Source organism: Panthera tigris, chromosome E1 (genome assembly GCF_018350195.1).
Source record: "Panthera tigris isolate Pti1 chromosome E1, P.tigris_Pti1_mat1.1, whole genome shotgun sequence".
NCBI lineage: Eukaryota > Metazoa > Chordata > Mammalia > Carnivora > Felidae > Panthera > Panthera tigris.
In genome coordinates this window covers 1756649-1776303 of record NC_056673.1, presented here as the reverse complement: position 1 = coordinate 1776303, position 19655 = coordinate 1756649, and the positions used below count along the sequence as shown (strand labels likewise).

Below are 19655 nucleotides of genomic sequence, written 5' to 3'. Positions count from 1 at the left end.
CGCAGAGATGCTGCCCGCGCTGCCGCCCGAGGTCACGCAGACCTACTGCTACCGGGGACCCCACACCCCGTCCCCTGCCAGTACCTCCCTGAGGCGCAGCTTCTCGGAGTGTGTTAGAACCCCCGGGAGGGGCGGGGGGGGGGGGTGGGCAGGCATCTCTTAAATGTACAGATTCTGCTCCTCCCCCCAGGCCTGTGTGCTAAACCAGAGCCCCTGGAGCCAGATCCTAGGAGTCCATTCCCAAGTGATTCTCCTGTACCGTGACATTTGAGAGCCCGCACCCCGGACACCCTGTGTAGGCCTCTCTTCCCCAGCTTCTCCTCCCTATCCGGGCCCCCATCTGAGTGTGAGCACCGAGAGGAAGAGCTGGAGGAGGCCTCCAGCAGTGTCGTCATGGGGCTGGGCCTGCGTGCAGGGGCCGGGACTGGCTGGTGCTCCCCAGGAGCAGAGCACCTCCTCCGGAGGGTCCTCCGGATCCCCAGCGAAGAGAGTGACTGAGCACGCGGACAAGGCACGTTCCAAGGGCCCGCGTGTGAGGCCAGATCAGTGCAGGAATCCTATTTGAACTGTGCCTTCTGAATCCTCGGGTGTGTGCGTCGGGGAGAAGCCAGACTTGTGCCGCGTCACCACTGTAAGCCCGTGGGGCGTGCCATCTACACAAGGTGGGATGTATACGGACACACACGCCCTCACGGGCCCCAAGAGAGCCATCCAGCGCGCCTCATCGGTCCCCTGTCTCTCTGTCTTCTTCCTCCGCGGGCATGAGACGCCTTCCTGTCTCCACAACCATTTGTCTGCCCTGCTGCCTGTCACCTGATCCCTTCCTCTTGGCCAGGCTTCCCCAGGGGCTGCTGTGCCCCTGGGCTCCGCTGCCCCTCACCTGCAGCCCCTCTGGCCACACGGATGTTCCCGGTGCTCCCCCCAGGCTGTCCTGCTATCCCCGTGGGGATGCACAACTGTTCCTCAGAGGCCAGCCTCAGCTCCTCTGTTCCTCCTTCCTGTCCGCTCCACCCAGTGTGGTCTCCTCCAGGAGCCTGTGGGACGTGCCAGGCCTGACTGATGGCTGTCCCTGAGGCTGTGAGAGGGACCTTTTCCCAGTCCGACGCCCCGAACCGGTCAGTGCCCGCGTCCTCCTGGAAGGTTGCTCTGCAGGAGCCTCCGCTCCACTGGAAGCTTCTCGAAGCCTGGACAGCCCACAGTGTTCTTCTGGCATAAAATCCGCACCGCTGCCTCGGGGCACTTGGCCTGTCGACTGCGGGTCCATCGGGGACCCTCCGTGCTTCTTGTGTGTTGGCCTCCTGTTGTGTCCGCTGGGGCGTCGCCACCCTGGATTATCTGTGCTCGGTAAACGTTTAACAGGTGAGAGAAGCAAGGGACAGCTGCCTTACAGATCTCCCTGCTCAGGGCCCAGCCCGGCCCAGGGCGGGCACAGACCCAGCCTCGGAAATTATCCACCAGCTGGCTACCGATGGGGGCAGCGCGACCGGCATGGAGGTGTCGGGACTCTGTTCCGGGAGCTGGAGGGGACCGGGAGGCAGGAGCCCGGGGCCGGGGCGGGACTGAGAGGAGGGGAGGAAGGACAGGGTGACCGGTGTGGAAAACGGTGCCGCTGTTGACAGGCGGAGAAGGGACAGCCTCCCGAGCATGTTCCGTGCAAGCTGTCGGGCACCGTGACTGCGTGTCACATGCCTGGTCTCGACCTGATTCTCGGAACGACCCTTCCCAGCAGGTGCGGCCGTCCTGGTTTGTGGGTCAGGAAACGGGCTTGGAACCGCAAACCCGGACACTGTGTCTGACCTCAAGGATGGCTTTCATACCCCTGTGTCTCCCACACACGTGAGGAGGAGGTGGGTCGGGGTCCGAGATGAGCTCTGTCTGTGCCGGTTTGAGGTGTTCGCGGTGCAGTGGTCGGACTCGTGGGGGCATCGTGCTTCCCATTGGCTGAGGAGCACCCGTCTTGCCGTCTCCGTCCGTGTCGGAAGCGGGGACCTGCCCACAGGCAGAGGTCGGAGGTGACAGCGCGGGTGAGCCCGTCCTGGGGGCTGCGGGGCCCCCTCCCCGAGCGTGGAGCTGCGGGCGCTCGAGAGAACGGGGCCCGGTCTCCTCGCACGTCTCGGTTCAGACAGACCTGGCGTTGGTCCCCCCACGGTGACAGCTTGTCCGTCTCTCGTGGGCCCGCTGTTTGTTTGAGACCCGGTCAAGGTTGCCTTGTTGGTGTGGTTTTGGTTTCGGCCACACAGACCCACGACATCCCGGGCTGGTCGGCGCGGCCCCGAGGGGAGGGGCAGCCCTGCCCCGCGGACGACCCGAGCGGTCGGGATGTGCCGTCGGCCCCGGGCTGCGCTCGCTGCTTCCCTTTCTTCCGGCTCCGGGACACGGTGGCGCACGCTGTGACCAGGGAGGTCGGTGTGGATGCTCTGCGGGGGCCTCGGGCTGGTGTCTCCCTGCTGATGGCAGTGGACCAAGGGTGAGGGGCTCTTGCGTTTGGTTTTCCAGAAATCCTAGCTTGGTTTTCAGAGTCGGGGCGAAAGGAGTTTCGGGTCGTATCCTTTTCGGGTTGTCGGCACAGAGGCCCCGGCCCGGCTCTTCTCGTGACGTCCTCCCCGCGTGTGGGGCCCCTCGGGCTGGCGCGCCCAGCCTCCCGCTCCGAATCGAGTCCCGCCGGCGGGGGTGCGGGTGGCCGCCCAGCAGCTGTGGTCCCGCGGGCCGTGAGCCTCTGTGGAGGCTTTGTCTGAGCCCCGTGCCTCTCCTGGCACCGCTGGCTCCGGAAAGCGGGGACTGAGAGTGCCGCGTGTCCCCACCGCCCCTCCCGGAGGCCCTCTCGCTGTCACCTGCTCTCCCCGAGAGTGCCCCCAGCCCCGGCCCAGAAGCCCTGGGTCTCAGGACCAGGAAGAAGAGGGACAGGGACCCAGGAGGGAGGCTCTCGAATCCGGCCCCCCGCTGGCTTTCCCCGTCCCTGCTTCTACAAAGTGAAATAACAGTGCCGATTAACTCCCGTTGCACACGTGCTCCGTGCCAGGCAGGGGCTCAGGCTTTTTATGGGCATCGCCTCACTTCAAATTGACCCCAGCTCCGGGGGCGCGTCCTCGGGCACCCCCGCTTCGCACGTGAGGCCACAGACTCAGCGTGTCACTGAGCGTGAAGTCAGGAGCACGTCTGGAAAGCCACCTGGTCCCCAACGTCCATTTTTCTCTCACCTTCTTCTGACTTTTCCTCTAGAACGTGAACTCTGAACCAGCCCAGGAAAAGCGCAGCTGGCCGTCGGGGTTCCCCTGAGGCCCTTCGTAGTATACCAGGGTGCCCTCTTCCCACTGGATCCCTCTTCCCCGCTCTGGCTCATAGTCCCGTTCTGAGGCCCTGACGCTTCCTCCTTCTCCCCCTCTCGTCCCCCTCCCTGCAGGACCCCGCTGGAATCTTTGAACTGGTGGAGGTTGTGGGCAATGGAACTTACGGGCAGGTGTACAAGGTGAGACTCACGTGTGGGAGGGTGCCCGTCGTCCGCGGGGCCCTGTCGGGACGGTGACAGAAGTGGACCATAGGTCTGGGGATCTGGGGGGGGGGGGAGGGGCGCGGGGAGAGAGGGTAACAATGACGGGGGAGGGGAGCCCAGGAGGGGGCTGTTTTCGCTGGCCTGTGTGGCGAGCGCAGACGTGCTGGGTGCGCTGGGAGCAGGCCTGGTACCGGGTGGGTGTGGGCAGGGGCGCGGGCCGGGGCGCTCCCCTGGGGACTCAGCGAGGCTGTAGGTTGGCTGCTCCCAAGGCCGCAGGGAGACCCAGCCTTGCAGTTGGTGGAGCTCCGGGGCCTCCTGGGCGGAAGTGGTGTGCCTGAGCTCCCGAAGCCGCCACCCCTCTCCCCCACCCCCGCCTGTAGCGTTAGCCTGGCGGCACCCTTGGAGGGGGGAGACTGCCCGCCCGGCAGATGAGTCCAGGGAGGGTGCTGCCCCAGAGCTGGAGGCCCCGAGGGCACAGGCCCCAGCAGGGAGCTGAGCCCGTTCACACGTCCCCGTGTCGCAGGGGTCACGGGGACCACCCTGTAAGCTTTGGGGAAAAGGCATCCCCGGTTCACCCATCTCTTGCCTGGTCGTTGCCATGGCAAGAGTAGCTCTGTTCTCTACTGCCTCTCTGGGCTTGGGGTCTCAAATGACTGCTGAGGATAAAGATAATCCACGGGCTGGCCATACCCATGTCCGTCCCCACAAGGGGCTGCCTCCCCCCACCCTGCCCTTCCCTGGGAGGGCTTGGACCTTCCTGTCCAAGGCTTCTGCTAGGAACGTCAGAAGGCTGGGGGGAGGGGGAATGGCAGGGACGCGCTCTAGAAGTTACTTTCCCACTCACACTGGTGATGGGGCATCGACGCACGTCAGCCAGTCTTCTCTGTTTCCCCGAGATTCCCTCCAGTCTCAACTCTGTCTTTATTCTTCCCTGTCAGTACTACTAAAAAACGGAGTAGGGGAGATTCTGGGGAAGTCTTCCTGGGCAGAGGGGGCGGGGTGGGAAACCAGGTGCTTTTGTCCTGCATAGAAGTTGCCAGAGAGGCAGAGCCCTCGTTCAGCCCCCTCCAGCCCCCTCCCAGGGAGGAGAGGATCTCTGACTCACTGCTCTATCCTTCAGACTGTGGCAAATCCACGCCGGGGAGGCCACAGCAAAGCATAGGTGAATCCCACTCTCCTCCCTCAGCTATTGTAGGCGGGAGACCCTGGATCTCTACCCAGCGTAGCGCTTTTTGTCCTTGGAGCCCTGTCTGCCCCTGTGACCGACCCATAAGTGAAGGGGTCCGGTACCGCAGGGACACTGCCTAAGACAGAAAACAGCCAAAAGGTGTGGCCTCTCCCAGAATCCAGCCCTCCCTGGATGTGGACCCACACCCTCCACTCCCGGCTCTCTGTCCCGCAGGGTCGGCACGTCAAGACTGGGCAGCTGGCTGCCATCAAGGTCATGGACGTCACGGAGGTAGGGGCGGTGGGGGCCCAGGGAGAGTGGGGGCGCTGGGAAGGGCTGGGGGCCCGTGGGCTGACCCCCTCCCACTTACAGGACGAGGAGGAGGAGATTAAGCAGGAGATCAACATGCTAAAGAAGTACTCTCACCACCGCAACATCGCCACCTACTACGGGGCCTTCATAAAGAAGAGCCCCCCCGGAAACGACGACCAGCTCTGGGTGAGATGCGCGTGGTGCCTCGCGTGTTGCCGCCTCTCTTCCACTGCGTGTCTGGGGGGCAGCGTCCTGGGGTTTGCCCACACTTCTGTCCTGACCGGCACCGGGCCCTGTGTGCGGCACGTGCTTACTAGGTGGCAACAAGCAGGGGCTGGGGGAGCGGGTGCGCCCGTCCGTCCTGCCCCGGTACCCAGCCCCCCGCGAGAGCAGCAGCCCCAGACGCCTGTGCTTCCAGCTTCAGGCCCTCCTGGCAGTGCACAGGCCCTCCTGGGCGATTAATCCACCCGGAGCTTGCGGAGGCCCCTTTGGGCCTCCCCCGTGTTCCCTCCTGGCCCAGAACATTCCTGAGAGTCCTTGCCCTCCCCAGCCCGGGCCTCTTCCCGGCCTCACCCTTCCTGCTGCCCAGCCCGGCCCCTAGGGGAGAGCGCCAGGGAGCCTGGTGGCGGCCGTGGGGAGTTTAAAGCTGGTGCTAGGTTCCCCCTCCCACCAGTTGCCAGACAAGTACTTATTGAGCACCTTCTGTGTACCCTGCACGGAGAGACGCGAGTCACGGTCCCTGCTTCCAAGGCACTTAGTCTTTTTAGAGACACTCACACAGACTGTGCACACAGAGCGAGGTGAGCAACACTTCCTGTGTGTTTACCTGCCGGCCGTGAGGGTGATGTCACGGAGGACTGGGGGCGCTGGGCTGGGCGCTCCCTTCCGGGCGCGATGGACGCCGTCCTTCCCCCACCCCAGCCCGCTTCCCTGAGCTTGGTAGAGGGCGAGGCCCAGGCCAGGGCGCTAGGCACGCGAGTGACCTTTCTCGCACTTGGAAGTGTGTATGTCCGGCCGGCCTCCTTCTGCGCTACACGTGGCTTTTGGAAAACGTGCAGGGAAGCACTTGAACAGGCGTCCGAGTCCCCAGGGGACCGATTTGGCCCCTGCCTCTGTGCTGGAGTCTCACCAGCTTTCCCCCTGCAGCTCTCTGGCGGACCCCCTGCACTGCTTCGTCTCTGGCGGACCTGGAGAATCGCTGGTCCTTAGCCCCTTGCTTGTCTCTGGGTCAGGCTGTGGCCGACTTTCTGTGAAGGGCCGGAGAGTAGATGTTTGGGGCTCTGCGCATCATACGGTCTCTGTCCCAGCCACTCAGCCTGGCCGCTGAACCGGGAAAGCAGCCACAGGCAGTGCATAAACGAATGGGAACAGGAATGTCGCTGTATTCCCAGAAGCCTTTGTTTAGGATGCTAAACTTTGATTTTGTATGCTTCCTTTTGCGATTTTTTTTTTTAACCATTTAAAAATGTAAATTATCAGCTCCATGGCCAAGGTTGCCAACCTCCACGCCAGGGAGTTCTAGTTTGGGGGTTATGCGTCCCACCGGGGGCCTGGTGCACACATTGGGTGCTCCTCAAGGAAAACACGCACGTGCGTGTCATTTTGTGTGCCGCATCCCCGGTTCCTTGGGCTCCTACTTGGGACCCGGCCTGTCTTTCCCCCGGTGTTGCCTTTTCCTCTCCTAACCTCGGGGAGCCTGTGGCCTCTGTGAGCAGTCTCCTACCCCTGCTCTGCGGCTCACATCGGCTGGGGCCCTGGGGTCCTCCCCCCCGGGAGGCCGGCGGGGGGACGCCTTGCCTGACCGGTGCTTTTCCCTCCGGCGCTCCTGGGCCGTAGCTGGTGATGGAGTTCTGCGGCGCTGGCTCCGTGACAGACCTGGTGAAGAACACAAAAGGGAACGCCCTGAAGGAGGACTGTATCGCCTACATCTGCAGGGAGATCCTCCGGGTGAGGCCCCAGCTGGCCCTTCTGCCCACACCCGGGCCTTCCCTGCACGGGAGGCCCCGCGGCGGCATCCTTTCCGAGCAGCGGTGGCCGAGGGGGGCAGGGATGGACAGGGCCCCAGCTTTGGCGTGATCTCAGGCGGCCGGGGGGACAAGCCTGCCCCTTTGCCGGTGGCCCCGCGGCTGCCGGGGACTCTCGGGGGCCACCACTCTGAGGACGCTCCCTGTGAAAACCCAGCCTGCGCTTGGGCTCCGGGATGGCGGGGGCTGCGCCTTCCACCCGGCCCTGTCCATGCGGGTGCCTGCCCCGCTCCTTGGCTCTCGTCCACGTCCTCCGGCACCGAGGCTCACCTCCCCACTGTCCCGCCCCAGGGCCTAGCCCATCTCCACGCCCACAAGGTGATCCATCGAGACATCAAGGGGCAGAACGTGCTGCTGACAGAGAACGCCGAGGTCAAGCTGGGTAGGTCGCTCCCTCCTGAGGCGAATGGGGCCCCGGGACCTCCAGGACAGAAGGGGAGGCCCCTCTATTTCCTCTGATGGCTCAGGTCTAACCACCTGCAGGCTGGGAGTCTCTCTCCTGCCCTTCCTCATCTCCCCCGAGGGGCCCCGCCACCCATATGTCACAGGTGCCGTGTAGGTCCCCCGGGGAGACGGGGGATCCCAGCCCCTCCTGCCTGTCGCTTGGCCTTTTCACGTGGGTGTCTTGCCACAACACGGAGATTAGGTCAGGCTCTTTGAGACGAGACGTTGATGGGGCGGAAGGGCCAGAGAACGTCTGGGTGCCCCGGGGCGCACACGGCCCAGGGCGAGGGGCGCAGGCATGATCCTCTGTCGTGACCCCTCCCTCCACGTCTTCCCAGTGGATTTTGGCGTGAGTGCTCAGCTGGACCGTACTGTGGGCAGGCGGAACACTTTCATCGGAACCCCCTACTGGATGGCCCCGGAGGTCATCGCCTGTGACGAGAACCCCGATGCCACCTACGATTACAGGGTACAGAGCAGAGTGGGGTGCACGGAGACTGCCAAGGGCAGGAAGCGAGAGGGGGTGGTAGGGAGACCAAAAGTCGGGGTGACAACACGAGCTGTAATGGTATGTGGGTGGTGAGGGGTGGGCAGGCTGGAGACTGGCCCGGGGAAGGGGTGGGGACCCAGACGTGGCCCTGAAGAGGCTTGTCTGGAACGTGCTCCTGTCCCTTCTTCTGTCCCTCTGTAGAGTGACATCTGGTCTCTAGGAATCACAGCCATCGAGATGGCAGAGGGAGCCCCCCGTAAGTGTGGCGTCTGGGAGCGCAGGGAGGGGTGGTAGGAAGGGCTCCTTCCGGCTCTTGGCATGGCTGCGTGAGGGACTGATGGTGTTCCTCCCGTGTGCCAGCTCTGTGTGACATGCACCCCATGCGAGCCCTCTTCCTCATCCCACGGAACCCACCCCCCAGACTCAAGTCCAAGAAATGGTAGGTCTCTGGGGGTTTGCGTGTCAGGGAAGGAGGGCCTCTGGACAAAGCCCCACCACCACCTCCACCCAGCACCTCCTTACCCCCAGCATCCCCAACTAGCCTTACCCCTGCGTCCCCTGCTGCCTTATCCTGTGTCCTCTGCTAGCCTTGCCCTCTGCATCCTCCACTAGCCTTATCCCCCTGCGCCCCCACCACCTCATCCCCTGTGTCCTCCACTACTCTTACCCCCTGCCTCCCTCACTAGCCTTACCCACCGTGTCCCCTGCTGTGTCCCCTGCTGCCTTACCCCCTGCATCCCCCAGTAGCTTTACCCCCAGTGTCCCCTGCCACCTTATCCCCTGTGTCCAGGTGTGGGTCTGCACCACAGAGGGGCAGGGCCAGGGCCCAGGGTCGGGACATGGATAAGACAGGAGAAATCGAGGGGGCTTTTGGATGAGTGATTTCCCTCTTCTGCTTGTGATCTCCCCCTGCCAAGAGGGCCCTCCCAGTGTGAGCACCCTTCATTTCCAGGTCTAAGAAGTTCATCGACTTCATCGACACGTGTCTCATCAAAACCTACCTGAGCCGCCCACCCACGGAACAGCTGCTCAAGTTCCCCTTCATCCGTGACCAGCCCACAGAGCGCCAGGTCCGCATCCAGCTCAAGGACCACATCGACCGCTCCCGCAAGAAGCGAGGCGAGAAGGGTCAGTGGGCGAGCGAGAGAGGCACCAAGTGTTGGGTCTCGGGTCTCAGGACGCACCCCCACCTGGCTCCTCCTTCCCGCGGAGACCGCCTTCCCAAACTTCCAGTCCCAGTGGGGTTTTTCTTCTTTGACTGCTGATCCCAGGCAACCTTCCCAGGGAGGGCCACCCTTCTACATCCTTGCAGAAGCGCGTGCGTAAGTGCGCGTGTGCAGTCTGCCGCGTCCCGCCCCCGGCGGGGTCTGGGCCCAAGCTCCACACCGCAGGTGTTGGTCATCCCCATCGAAGGTTTCCCTAGACCTGGGTGGGATCTGGGACGCTGGGTAAAGAAACAGCGGTGACCTCCCCCTGCAGAGGAGACGGAGTATGAGTACAGTGGCAGCGAGGAGGAAGACGACAGCCATGGAGAGGAGGGGGAGCCGAGGTGGGCCACCACCCTCCACCCCCGTCGGAGGGCAGCAGTGCCCCCGGCGTGGGGACCCTTGGTGTGGGGTGGTGGGCCAGAGAGGCAGAGGCCGTGGGACACCCCTGAGTGTGGAATGGGCGGAGGGAGTGAGCGGGGGAGGTTGGGGCGGGGGGGGGGGGGGGCAACTGGGGGCCGCAGGCCGGGGATCCGGGCGGCAGGGCCCCCATGGGCAGGCAGGCGGGCACGCGTCCCATCCCCTGGCCGTGGCCGGAGACTCCCACGAGGACAAGAGCGGTGGCCGGGCTCTGACCCCAGTGCCGGCCGGGCTGCCCTGCCCCCCAGCTCCATCATGAACGTGCCCGGGGAGTCCACCCTGCGCCGGGAGTTTCTCCGGCTCCAGCAGGAGAATAAGAGCAACTCGGAGGCTCTGAAGCAGCAGCAGCAGCAGCAGCAGCAGCAGCAGCAGCAGCAGCGGGACCCCGAGGCGCACATCAAGCATCTCCTGCACCAGCGCCAGCGACGCATCGAGGAGCAGAAGGAGGAGCGGCGGCGCGTGGAGGAGGTGGGGCTGCGCGCCGGGCTCGCCCTTCTACCCCCACCCCGGAACCGGTTCCCCGCGCGGCCCAGCCCCTGGCCTGCAGGTCCCTGCGGGAAGGCGCTGTGCCGGGTCAGAGGCCGGCCGGCCCTGTGTGGGTGGCGTCAGCGGCCCCCAGGAGCCAGCCTCTCAGGACGGCCGTCCTTGTGCTGCCGCCCGTTCCCCCCTCCCCGCCCCCCGCCCCGAGGTCCCCCCCCCAGTGTCTGCGCACTGCAGCGCCCCGGGCATCTGGCCCACAAGCAGCTGTGCGCCCTGAGCAGGAAGCTCCTTGTAGAGACCCTCCTTTTACTTTTGGTTTTGGGGCTGAGATTTGCTGGAAAATAGCCCATCCACTCATTGGAGGTGGATGGGGGGTGGGGGGAGGGGGGATACCTTTTCATCAGTAATCTTCCTTTTATTTTTTTTTAAGTTTTATTTATTTATTTTAGAGACAGAGAGTGGGGGAGGGGGGGAGAGGGAGGGAGAGAGAGAGAATCCCAAGCAGGCTCTGAGCTGTCAGCACGGAGCCCCGATGCAGGGCTCGAACTCACACACCGGGAGATCATGACCCGAGCTGAAACCAAGAGTCAGACTCTTAACCGACTGAGCCACCCAGGCGCCCCAGTAAGCTTCCTTTTAGATAGATGCAGGGTTTTCTTCTCACCAATTTAAAAAGCCTGTATCTGTATACACCTGTGCTTAAATGTATTTCCTCCGCAGGAGGGTCACGGTGAGGAAGGAGGTAGGTCTAGGTTGGTTTAAAAATTGCCTAAATGATGGGATTTGGGCTGAAACCGTTCCATGGTGTTAAAGTGTACGGAGAGCCAGACTTCACACAAAAATCATCTAAGTGATGGTATAGACGGAAGCACCCCCACGCTCCGGGTCCGACTTCCCGAAGCGGCCCCTGCTTCCCCCGAACCAAGGACACCCTGTGGGAAAGCCTGGCGCCGCGCACAGATTCCCCGAGTGGTAAAGGCTGCTGGCGGCAGCGGAGGGCCAGAGTGTCCCCGGAGCCGCTCGGGGCCGCGCTCCGCCCCGGTTGGGGCGGCCGGGCCTGGACGCCGCCGCGCCTGTGCGCGCCTGCCGCCCCCTTGTGGCCAGCGGCCGTCGCTGCGCCGTCGCCCGCTGGCTTGCGGGAGGAGCGGACAGGTGTCCTCCTAGGTGGCCCACCGTGGGCAGCAGGCACGCACAGCCTGCACGTCCCCGGCGCGGCCGCCTCGCCCAGCGGTCTTTCCTGAGCCCAACCCGCCCCGGGGCTCTGGGGCCGGCGGGCTTGCGGAAGCAGGTGGCGGCCGCCGCCTTTCACCACCGGTGTCCCGAGGGGCAGGTTCTGCCCGCGCCGTCCAGTGGGCGTCTCCGCTCCGGCAGGGGACCCGATCCCCCCTTCGGGCCCTGCCGAGTTCGGGGGCAGACCCGCAGACCACCCCTTCCCCCCTCACAGCAACAGCGGCGGGAGCGGGAGCAGCGGAAGCTGCAGGAGAAGGAGGAGCGGCGGCTGGAGGACATGCAGGCGCTGCGGCGGGAGGAGGAGCGGCGGCAGGCGGAGCGCGAGCAGGTACAGCGCCCGCCGCAAACACCCGGCCCTCCCTCGCCTCCCCCTGCGCCCGCCGCCCGCCTCCCTGCACCGGACACCTCTCCGCTTCTTTCCCGACCCCCAGATTCCCCCTATCTTTTCCAGCTTCACTCTCTCTCTCTGTTTTCTCCCACCCTTCGACCCGCACCCCGGCTCCCTGCCCTCTTCCTGTCTCTGTGCCTTCGTTCCCCATCTCTTCGCCCCGTCCTCGCCGCCTCACCCCTGCACCGCCGCTCGCGGGGCCCTGCACGCCCGCCGCCTCCTCATCGCCTCCCCCCAACCCCCGTCTGTCCTCTCTCTGATTCTCCCCGCTTTCCTCTTCATCCTCACCCCACCGATCCCGCCTTCCCACGCCGCCGCCGCCGCCCCCCCTCCCCCCGCCTTTTCCTCCTCTCCCCCTGCCCTTTGCCCTCCCACCCCGCCCCCCCCAGGAATATATTCGTCACAGGCTAGAGGAGGAGCAGCGACAGCTCGAGATCCTTCAGCAACAGCTGCTCCAGGAACAGGCCCTGCTGCTGGTAACGGGGTCCCCGGCTTCCTCGGGGAAGATGCGGACTCAGAGCTCCCGAGCCGGAGCGGGGGCGGCGGCGCTTCCGGGGAGGGGACCCCGCCAGGCGCCGGGGGGGGGGGGGGGGGGAGACGCCCGTTCCCCCCCCCCCCCCCCCCCCGGAGCGGCCGGAGGAGGGCAAGGGCTCGCCCGCGCCCTCGTGGGGCCGCCCCGCGCTGAGCCGCCGTCCCTACCCTTGGGCCCAGGAGTACAAGCGGAAGCAGCTGGAGGAGCAGCGGCAGTCCGAGCGCCTGCAGAGGCAGCTGCAGCAGGAGCACGCCTACCTCAAGTCCCTGCAGCAGCAGCAGCAGCAGCAGCTGCAGAAGCAGCAGCAGCAGCAGGCCCCGCCCACAGACCGGAAGCCGCTGTATCACTACGGCCGGGGCGTCGGTCCCGCGGACAAGCCCGCCTGGGCGCGCGAGGTACCCGCGGCCCCGACCGCCCGAGACCGAGACCTTGCACGCGGCGGGCACCGGAAAGGGGAACGGGGCGCCTGGCGCGGGGGGGGTCTGGGGGCGGGCGGGGGGGGCGGGTACCTGTGATTTGAGAGGGGGGGACGCAAGCCCTTTCCCACCGCAGGTGGAAGAGAGAACGAGGATGAACAAACAGCAGAACTCTCCCCTGGCCAAAACCAAGCCCGGCGGCGCAGGGCCCGAGCCCCCCGTCCCCCAGGCCTCCCCCGGGCCCGCGGGCCCCCTTTCCCAAACTCCTCCTATGCAGAGGCCGGTGGAGCCCCAGGAGGGACCGCACAAGGTGAGTCTGTCCCCGTTCTCGCGATGACACACGCAGGAGCCTCGCTCCGCACAGCTGTGTCACGTGTATGTGTCTGCACGCGAGCGCGCGCACCCTTAGCCAGGGACCGTGGGGGCGCCGCGGGCCCCGTCCTGGCTGTTCTCGGCCTTCAGGAGCACGTCTCCCTCAGCGGACACTCGGAAGCCCGAGGCTTTCCTTGCTCCTTCCTCCCGGCCCAGGCACCCCCCCCTCCCAGGTGGGGACGTGCCTCAGAGCGGGCAGCCCACCCTCCCTGGTCTTTCCCTGCAGAGCCTGGTGGCACACCGGGTCCCACTGAAGCCATATGCAGCGCCCGTACCCCGATCCCAGTCCCTGCAGGACCAGCCCACCCGAAACCTGGCTGCCTTCCCGGCCTCCCACGAGCCCGACCCTGCCGTCCCCACACCCACTGCCGCGCCCGGCACCCGAGGAGCGGTCATCCGCCAGAATTCAGATCCCACCTCGGAAGGGCCTGGCCCCAGCCCGAACCCCCCATCCTGGGTCCGGCCGGACACTGAGACCCCACCCAAGGTACGGGTGGGGCCGCGGGGCCGGGGAAACGGGAGACAAACAGCCTGGGAGGGAAAGGGTAGCGAGTGGTGGGGAGCGGGCGAGATGGAGAGGCGCTCAGGGCTGGAAGGGAGGAGGAGGGCCGGCTGCCACTGCTGGCCGGAGGGCGGGAGGCCCGCCCCGGGGCTGTGTCCCTGCCCCCAGGGATGACTGAGAGGAGGGGAGAATGCCCAGAGTGCGGGGGGAGCTCTAGGGGCTGGCTTCCTGGGGTGGAGTCCCCGCTCCGTGACTGTGGACAAAGTCATCAGCTCCCCTAGCCTCGGTTTGCCTGTCCGTGCGAAGCAGGGAGAGTACCCATCGGGGGCCTAGATGAGGCCGCACGCTTGACGAGCGTCTGGCCCGGCGCTGGCACCGAGCACACCGCCCCCCTCCCCGCCCCGCCCCCCTCAGGTGCCTCAGAGGACCTCGTCCATCGCCACTGCCCTTAACACCAGTGGGGCCGGAGGGACCCGGCCGGCTCAGGCCGTCCGTGCCAGGTAGCACCCCGGGGGCAGTCGCGTGGTGGCCCGGGGCGTGGGGCGGGCTGTGCAGAGGGGACTCTACCAGGTTACCTGCCTCGGGGCGGGCAGGCCCCCTCCCCGTCACCTCAGCGCCCCCGCCCCGTCCCCGGCACCCCTGTGCTCCCTCCACAGACCTCGCAGCAACTCCGCCTGGCAAATCTATCTGCAAAGGCGGGCCGAGCGGGGCTCCCCCAAGCCTCCGGGGCCCCCCGCTCAGCCCCCTGGTCCGCCCAACGCCTGTAGGTAATGGAGTTGTCTGTCCCCTCCCCAACTCACTCCTGCCCTCGCTCCTGCCACCTGCTTCCCCCCTGGTGGTGGCTCCCTCTGCTGTGCAGCTCAGCGCTCAGGGGGACACCTATCTTCCTGACCTGTCTCTGCCTTCCCCACAGTAACCCCGACCTCAGGAGGAGCGACCCTGGCTGGGAACGCTCGGAAGGTGCCCTCCCCTCGCACGGGCACCTGCCCCAGGCTGGCTCGCTGGAGCGGAACCGCGTGGGAGGTATGGCGCCAGCCTGGGCAGCCTCCTCCGGGGCCGGGACCCGGTCTCTGTCATAGGCATCCTGCCTTTGGCAACTTTAGGCAGGACACCCTCGGGCGCCAGGCTGGGCCCGGCTGGATGTGGAGCCTGGCTGAGCTCTGGGGTCCGCCCCGAACGACCAGGTGTCCGTGACCTTCCTTCTCCCGCTCTGCCCCATGCAGCCTCCTCCAAGCTGGATAGCTCCCCAGTGCTCTCCCCTGGGAACAAAGCCAAGCCTGATGACCACCGCTCCCGGCCGGGCCGGCCCGCAGTAAGTCCGCAGCTGCGGCCCTGACGTCTCCTGGGTGGGGGCTGGGAGCCTCGGGAGCCCCCAGGAGCCAGGTGCTGGGGTGGGGCCTTCCTTAACCCTCGCGCCAAGGGGCTGCGGGCTGCACTTCTCAGCTACTGACCTTTCTTCACCTCTCTCCCGCTTCCTCCTGGCTGTCCTTCTCCCCCCCGCCGCCCCTCCCAGAGCTATAAGCGTGCCATCGGCGAGGTTAGTGAGAAGGCCTGCTCGGGAGCCCCTCCCCTCTGGCACCCCCTGTACCCCACCCCTCCCCTCCTCACGCGGCACCCTCTGCAGGACTTTGTGCTCCTGAAGGAGCGGGCCCTGGACGAGGCCCCGCGGCCTCCCAAGAAGGCCATGGACTACTCGTCTTCCAGCGAGGAGGTGGAAAGCAGCGAGGACGAGGAAGAAAGCAATGGCGAGCCATCAGAGGGGAGCAGAGATACCCCTGGGGCCCGGTATGGGGGCGCTCTGGGGGAGGGCAGGGTTCTCCTTTTCCTAGGGGACCCTGGCCGTCACTGCTGATCTAGACAATGGGGTCTGCTCCGGGGTCCCCATCGGCCTCCCACTGCCATGTCCACCAGGAGCCAGTGCGAAGCACCCGCCGGTCCCTCTGTCTCCACCCCGTGGCAGGCAGGACCTGGGAACTGATGGCCGTCCTCTCTCCTATGGCAGCGACGGAGACACAGACAGCATCAGCACCATGGTGGTCCATGACGTGGAGGAGATCGCGGGGACCCAGACCCCCTATGGGGGCGGCACCATGGTGGTCCAGCGCGTGAGTGGGCCCCCCTTCTTCCCGGCACCTGCTCTCCCCTGTCCTCAGCCGAGCACTGGCTCCCTTTCCTCTGTCCCTGCAGACTCCTGAAGAGGAACGCAGCCTGCTGCACGCGGACAGCAACGGCTACACCAACCTGCCCGATGTGGTCCAGCCCAGCCACTCGCCCACCGAGAGCGGCAAAGGTCAAAGCCCCCCATCCAAGGAGGGAGGCAGCGACGTAAGTGGGCGGATGCAGACCCACGGGGCGGTGGGCAGGGGCGCTGGGGGCCGCTGCAGGGGGCGGGGCGGAGCTCGGCAACCTGGGGGTGGGGGCGGGGCCGGGGGGCCCAGGGGCCGCGTGTCCGGTGTTTGCCTGACTGCTGCCCCACCCCCACAGTACCAGTCTCGTGGGCTGGTAAAGGCCCCTGGCAAGAGCTCGTTCACGATGTTTGTGGACCTAGGGATCTACCAGCCCGGAGGCAGTGGGGATACCATCCCCATCACAGGTGAGGACAGGAGGACAGACTTGCCATGAGGCCTGGTGAAGGGCACAGGTGGGCCTCTGATGGCGCGGCTTTAGGAGGCAGTGGTGGCCTCCGCTTTGGCCCGACGCCCCTACCCTGGCACAGAGGCAGCAAGGGCGCCTAAGGCCCCTTAGAGCCGCGAGGAAAAATGCTCAGAGTGGCCCCGGCACCTGACTGGATACGGATTGTTTGAGGCCATTTGCTCCTTCTCCTCCCTCCCCTTTCCTGCTGAGCGTGCGTTCGTTCGTTCGCAGGGGCCTCCACCAGATGTAGGGCTGGGTTCAGGAGGGACAGGGGAGGGGGCTACAGCCCTCCTCCCCTCCCCCCTCTCCTCTTCCCGGCAGCCCTGGTCGGGGGAGAGGGCGGTCGGCTTGATCAGCTCCAGTACGACGTGCGGAAAGGCTCCGTGGTCAACGTGAACCCCACCAACACCCGGGCCCACAGCGAGACCCCCGAGATCCGGAAATACAAGAAGCGATTCAATTCCGAGATCCTCTGTGCGGCCCTTTGGGGTAAGCCAGGGCCGGGAAGGAAAAGAGGGGTCCGGCGCACCCCGGGGCTCCCGGTCGGGTGAGGGCCCGGCTGCCTCTCATCTGCCCAAGGGCTCCCGTTGCAGGCGTCAACCTGCTGGTGGGCACCGAGAACGGTCTGATGCTGCTGGACCGAAGCGGGCAGGGCAAGGTGTACGGGCTCATCGGGCGGCGGCGCTTCCAGCAAATGGACGTGCTAGAGGGGCTCAACCTGCTCATCACCATCTCAGGTGTGGGGAGGGGAGCGGGGGGAGGGCTCGGCTCTGGGCTGCCTGGCGGCCTGCAGCCTGGGAGGAGGGCCCGGAGGCGGGGCCGCGGTTGCTCAGCCCCTGGGGGGGGGGGGGGAGGGGGGGAGGATGGCGCAGAGGTGGATGCTGGGCCTCGGGTGACGGGGTGTGTGTCCTTCTTCAGGGAAAAGGAACAAGCTGCGGGTGTATTACCTGTCTTGGCTCCGGAACAAGATTCTGCACAACGATCCGGAAGTGGAGAAGAAGCAGGGCTGGACCACTGTGGGCGACATGGAGGGCTGCGGGCACTACCGCGTGGGTGAGGAGGGCTCCACGCGGTGGCCAGGGCGCGTTGCTTTACGAGAAGAAGGAAAGGGGGCCCTGAGCTTAGTGGCTGAGCCTCGAAGCCAGAGGCTGGGCGACTGGGTTTGGGGTCTGGTGACCGACCCGTGGGACTCCTCTTCCCTGCCCCCAGTGAAATACGAGCGCATTAAGTTCCTGGTCATCGCCCTGAAGAGCTCCGTGGAGGTGTATGCCTGGGCCCCCAAGCCCTACCACAAGTTCATGGCCTTCAAGGTAGTCCCCACCGCAGCCCCTCCGCCGGCCCAGCACCCTGGCCGCCTCCCTGAGCCCTCCTCTCCTCCACAGTCCTTCGCCGACCTCCCTCACCGCCCTCTGCTGGTCGACCTGACCGTGGAGGAGGGTCAGCGGCTCAAGGTCATCTACGGCTCCAGTGCCGGTTTCCACGCTGTGGATGTCGACTCGGGGAACAGCTACGACATCTACATCCCCGTGCATGTAAGTTTGGCGGGGCTTCGGGAGGAGCGCGACCGCCACCCCGGGCTCTGGACACGCGTGCACCACATGCTCTCGTCCCCAGATCCAGAGCCAGATCACGCCCCACGCCATCATCTTCCTCCCCAACACGGACGGCATGGAGATGCTCCTGTGCTACGAGGACGAGGGCGTGTACGTGAACACGTACGGGCGCATCATCAAGGACGTGGTGCTGCAGTGGGGAGAGATGCCCACCTCTGTGGGTGAGTGGGCCCCGCCCCCAGGCTGCCCGGGGTGGGCGGCGGGCCGTGGCCCACTCACTGCCGCCCGACCCCCTTCTCCCCCAGCCTACATCTGCTCCAACCAGATCATGGGCTGGGGCGAGAAAGCCATTGAGATCCGCTCTGTGGAGACGGGCCACCTGGACGGCGTCTTCATGCACAAACGAGCCCAGAGGCTTAAGTTCCTGTGTGAGCGGAACGACAAGGTGGGAGGCCCTTTGCCCTCCGGCCCCGGAGCTGGGGGGGGGGGGGGGTGCCGGAGGTGGGGGGCTGGGGGATCTTCGTGAGACGGGGTCCAGGGGGCATAGCCTGCGTCACAGCCCGCCCTTCCTCGCCCTCCGTCCCTGAGAGCGCCCTGGACACCCAGGAGGCCTGCGGCTGCCCCCCCTCCCGCCCCCATCACCAAGCGCCTCTGCCTTTCGAGGGGAGGGCGCGGGGCTCTCTGAGAGGCTACTCGCAGCAGCTTCTCTCTGGCTCTGTCTCCTGGCTGAGACACCCCCCCCCCCCCCTTCCTACCCCACCCAGGTGTTCTTTGCCTCTGTCCGCTCCGGGGGCAGCAGCCAGGTTTACTTCATGACCCTGAATCGGAACTGCATCATGAACTGGTGACGGGGCCCGGGCTGGGGCTGCCCCAGTGGACCCAGCTCTCCCCACTACAGCCAGACTCCCCAGGCCGCCCTTCTTTCCCCTCCCTGGGCTTTTGCTTTTTACTGGTTTGATTCACTGGAGCCTGCTGGGAACGTGACCTCTGACCCCTGATGCTTTTGTGATCACGTGACCATCCTCTTTCCCCGATAGGTTCTCCCCCCAAAACCTGTGCCTGTCCCAGCTTCTGGGGAGAGGCACAGCTTCCCCTCACCAGGAATCGAGTGGGCCTAGCCCCACCCCCCTTTTCTCCATTTCAGGGGAGAGCGCAGGTGGGGGGGGGGGGCTCAGGCCCGGTCCCCCACTGCTGCTGACTGGGCAGGGCCCTGGGCCCCTTCATTTGCACGTCAGGGGAGCCGGCTCCCCCCTTGAATGTACCAGACCCTGGGGGGGGTCGCTGGGCCCTAGGTTTTAGGGGGGGGGGGTCACCAGCCACTCCAGGGGCAGGGACCATTTCCTCATTTTCTGAAAGCACTTTAATGATTCCCCTCCCCCCAAACCCCAGGGAATGGAGGGGGGACCCCGCCAGCCAAAACATTTCCCCCTTTCTGACCCCATTTCTTTCTAGCCTCTGTCCTTCCCTGGTGGCGGGAGGGAGCAGGGAGCTGTCACCCCCTCTGCACCCCCTTGCTTGCCTCTGTATATAGTGTGAGCAGCAAGTAGCCCCGCCCCCCCCCATGTAGTGGCCTTGGATATTCCGTTTGTTAATAAAGACAATTCAACCAGCTCCCACCATCTCGGGCCCCCTTTTATTTCCGTTTTCTCTCCCCGTCCTGGACACCAGCCAGGATAAGCCAACAGAGGTGGGAGAGAGGGGGCAGACGGGACGGGGCAGAAGCTGCATGAGTGGGTTTTGGGGGAAGCGGTCAGGGGGGCCATGCTGGGTCAATCAGAAGTGACTGAGGGTGCCCCAGGGCACCCTCGGCCTTACCCTGCGGCGGAGGGGGTGGGGGGGGGGTGGAAACCTTTGCTGAGAGCCTGTGGCCCCTGCCCACTCCAACAGGGAAGGGCCGGGCTTCCGTCAAGTCCTGCCAAGGGGCGTCTTCGCTTTGGTTAATCAAGGGATAAAGGGCGCTCAGAAGCTCACAGGGCTGGAGGGTCACGCGGGACG

The 19655-nt window shown here is 65.8% G+C and overlaps 1 protein-coding gene across 9 annotated transcripts in view; it reads left to right on the top strand.

Moving 5' to 3' along the window:
* The window catches only part of MINK1 (misshapen like kinase 1), a 43912-nt gene extending 24641 nt beyond the window's left edge, over positions 1-19271 (top strand). The window contains exons 2-34 of one of the 9 annotated variants that reach the window (XM_042967772.1): positions 3401-3466; positions 4893-4949; positions 5031-5156; positions 6807-6917; positions 7286-7376; positions 7777-7907; positions 8130-8184; positions 8289-8367; positions 8881-9056; positions 9408-9477; positions 9802-10021; positions 11478-11591; positions 12041-12127; positions 12363-12578; positions 12736-12909; positions 13258-13458; positions 13888-13973; positions 14130-14240; positions 14387-14496; positions 14697-14785; positions 14987-15010; positions 15098-15258; positions 15476-15578; positions 15661-15798; positions 15958-16066; positions 16429-16596; positions 16701-16844; positions 17026-17160; positions 17317-17417; positions 17490-17639; positions 17722-17881; positions 17966-18105; positions 18425-19271. In XM_042967772.1, the coding sequence (XP_042823706.1) occupies positions 3401-3466; positions 4893-4949; positions 5031-5156; positions 6807-6917; positions 7286-7376; positions 7777-7907; positions 8130-8184; positions 8289-8367; positions 8881-9056; positions 9408-9477; positions 9802-10021; positions 11478-11591; positions 12041-12127; positions 12363-12578; positions 12736-12909; positions 13258-13458; positions 13888-13973; positions 14130-14240; positions 14387-14496; positions 14697-14785; positions 14987-15010; positions 15098-15258; positions 15476-15578; positions 15661-15798; positions 15958-16066; positions 16429-16596; positions 16701-16844; positions 17026-17160; positions 17317-17417; positions 17490-17639; positions 17722-17881; positions 17966-18105; positions 18425-18508 (3987 nt within the window). In that variant the 3' untranslated portion in view covers positions 18509-19271. Of the gene's footprint in view, positions 1-3400; positions 3467-4892; positions 4950-5030; positions 5157-6806; positions 6918-7285; positions 7377-7776; positions 7908-8129; positions 8185-8288; positions 8368-8880; positions 9057-9407; positions 9478-9801; positions 10022-11477; positions 11592-12040; positions 12128-12362; positions 12579-12735; positions 12910-13197; positions 13459-13887; positions 13974-14129; positions 14241-14386; positions 14497-14696; positions 14786-14986; positions 15011-15097; positions 15259-15475; positions 15579-15660; positions 15799-15957; positions 16067-16428; positions 16597-16700; positions 16845-17025; positions 17161-17316; positions 17418-17489; positions 17640-17721; positions 17882-17965; positions 18106-18424 lie in introns of all 9 variants that reach the window. The other 8 variants (XM_042967770.1, XM_042967775.1, XM_042967771.1 and 5 more) reach the window with 8 other exon arrangements.
* The last annotated feature ends 384 nt before the right edge of the window (positions 19272-19655 follow it).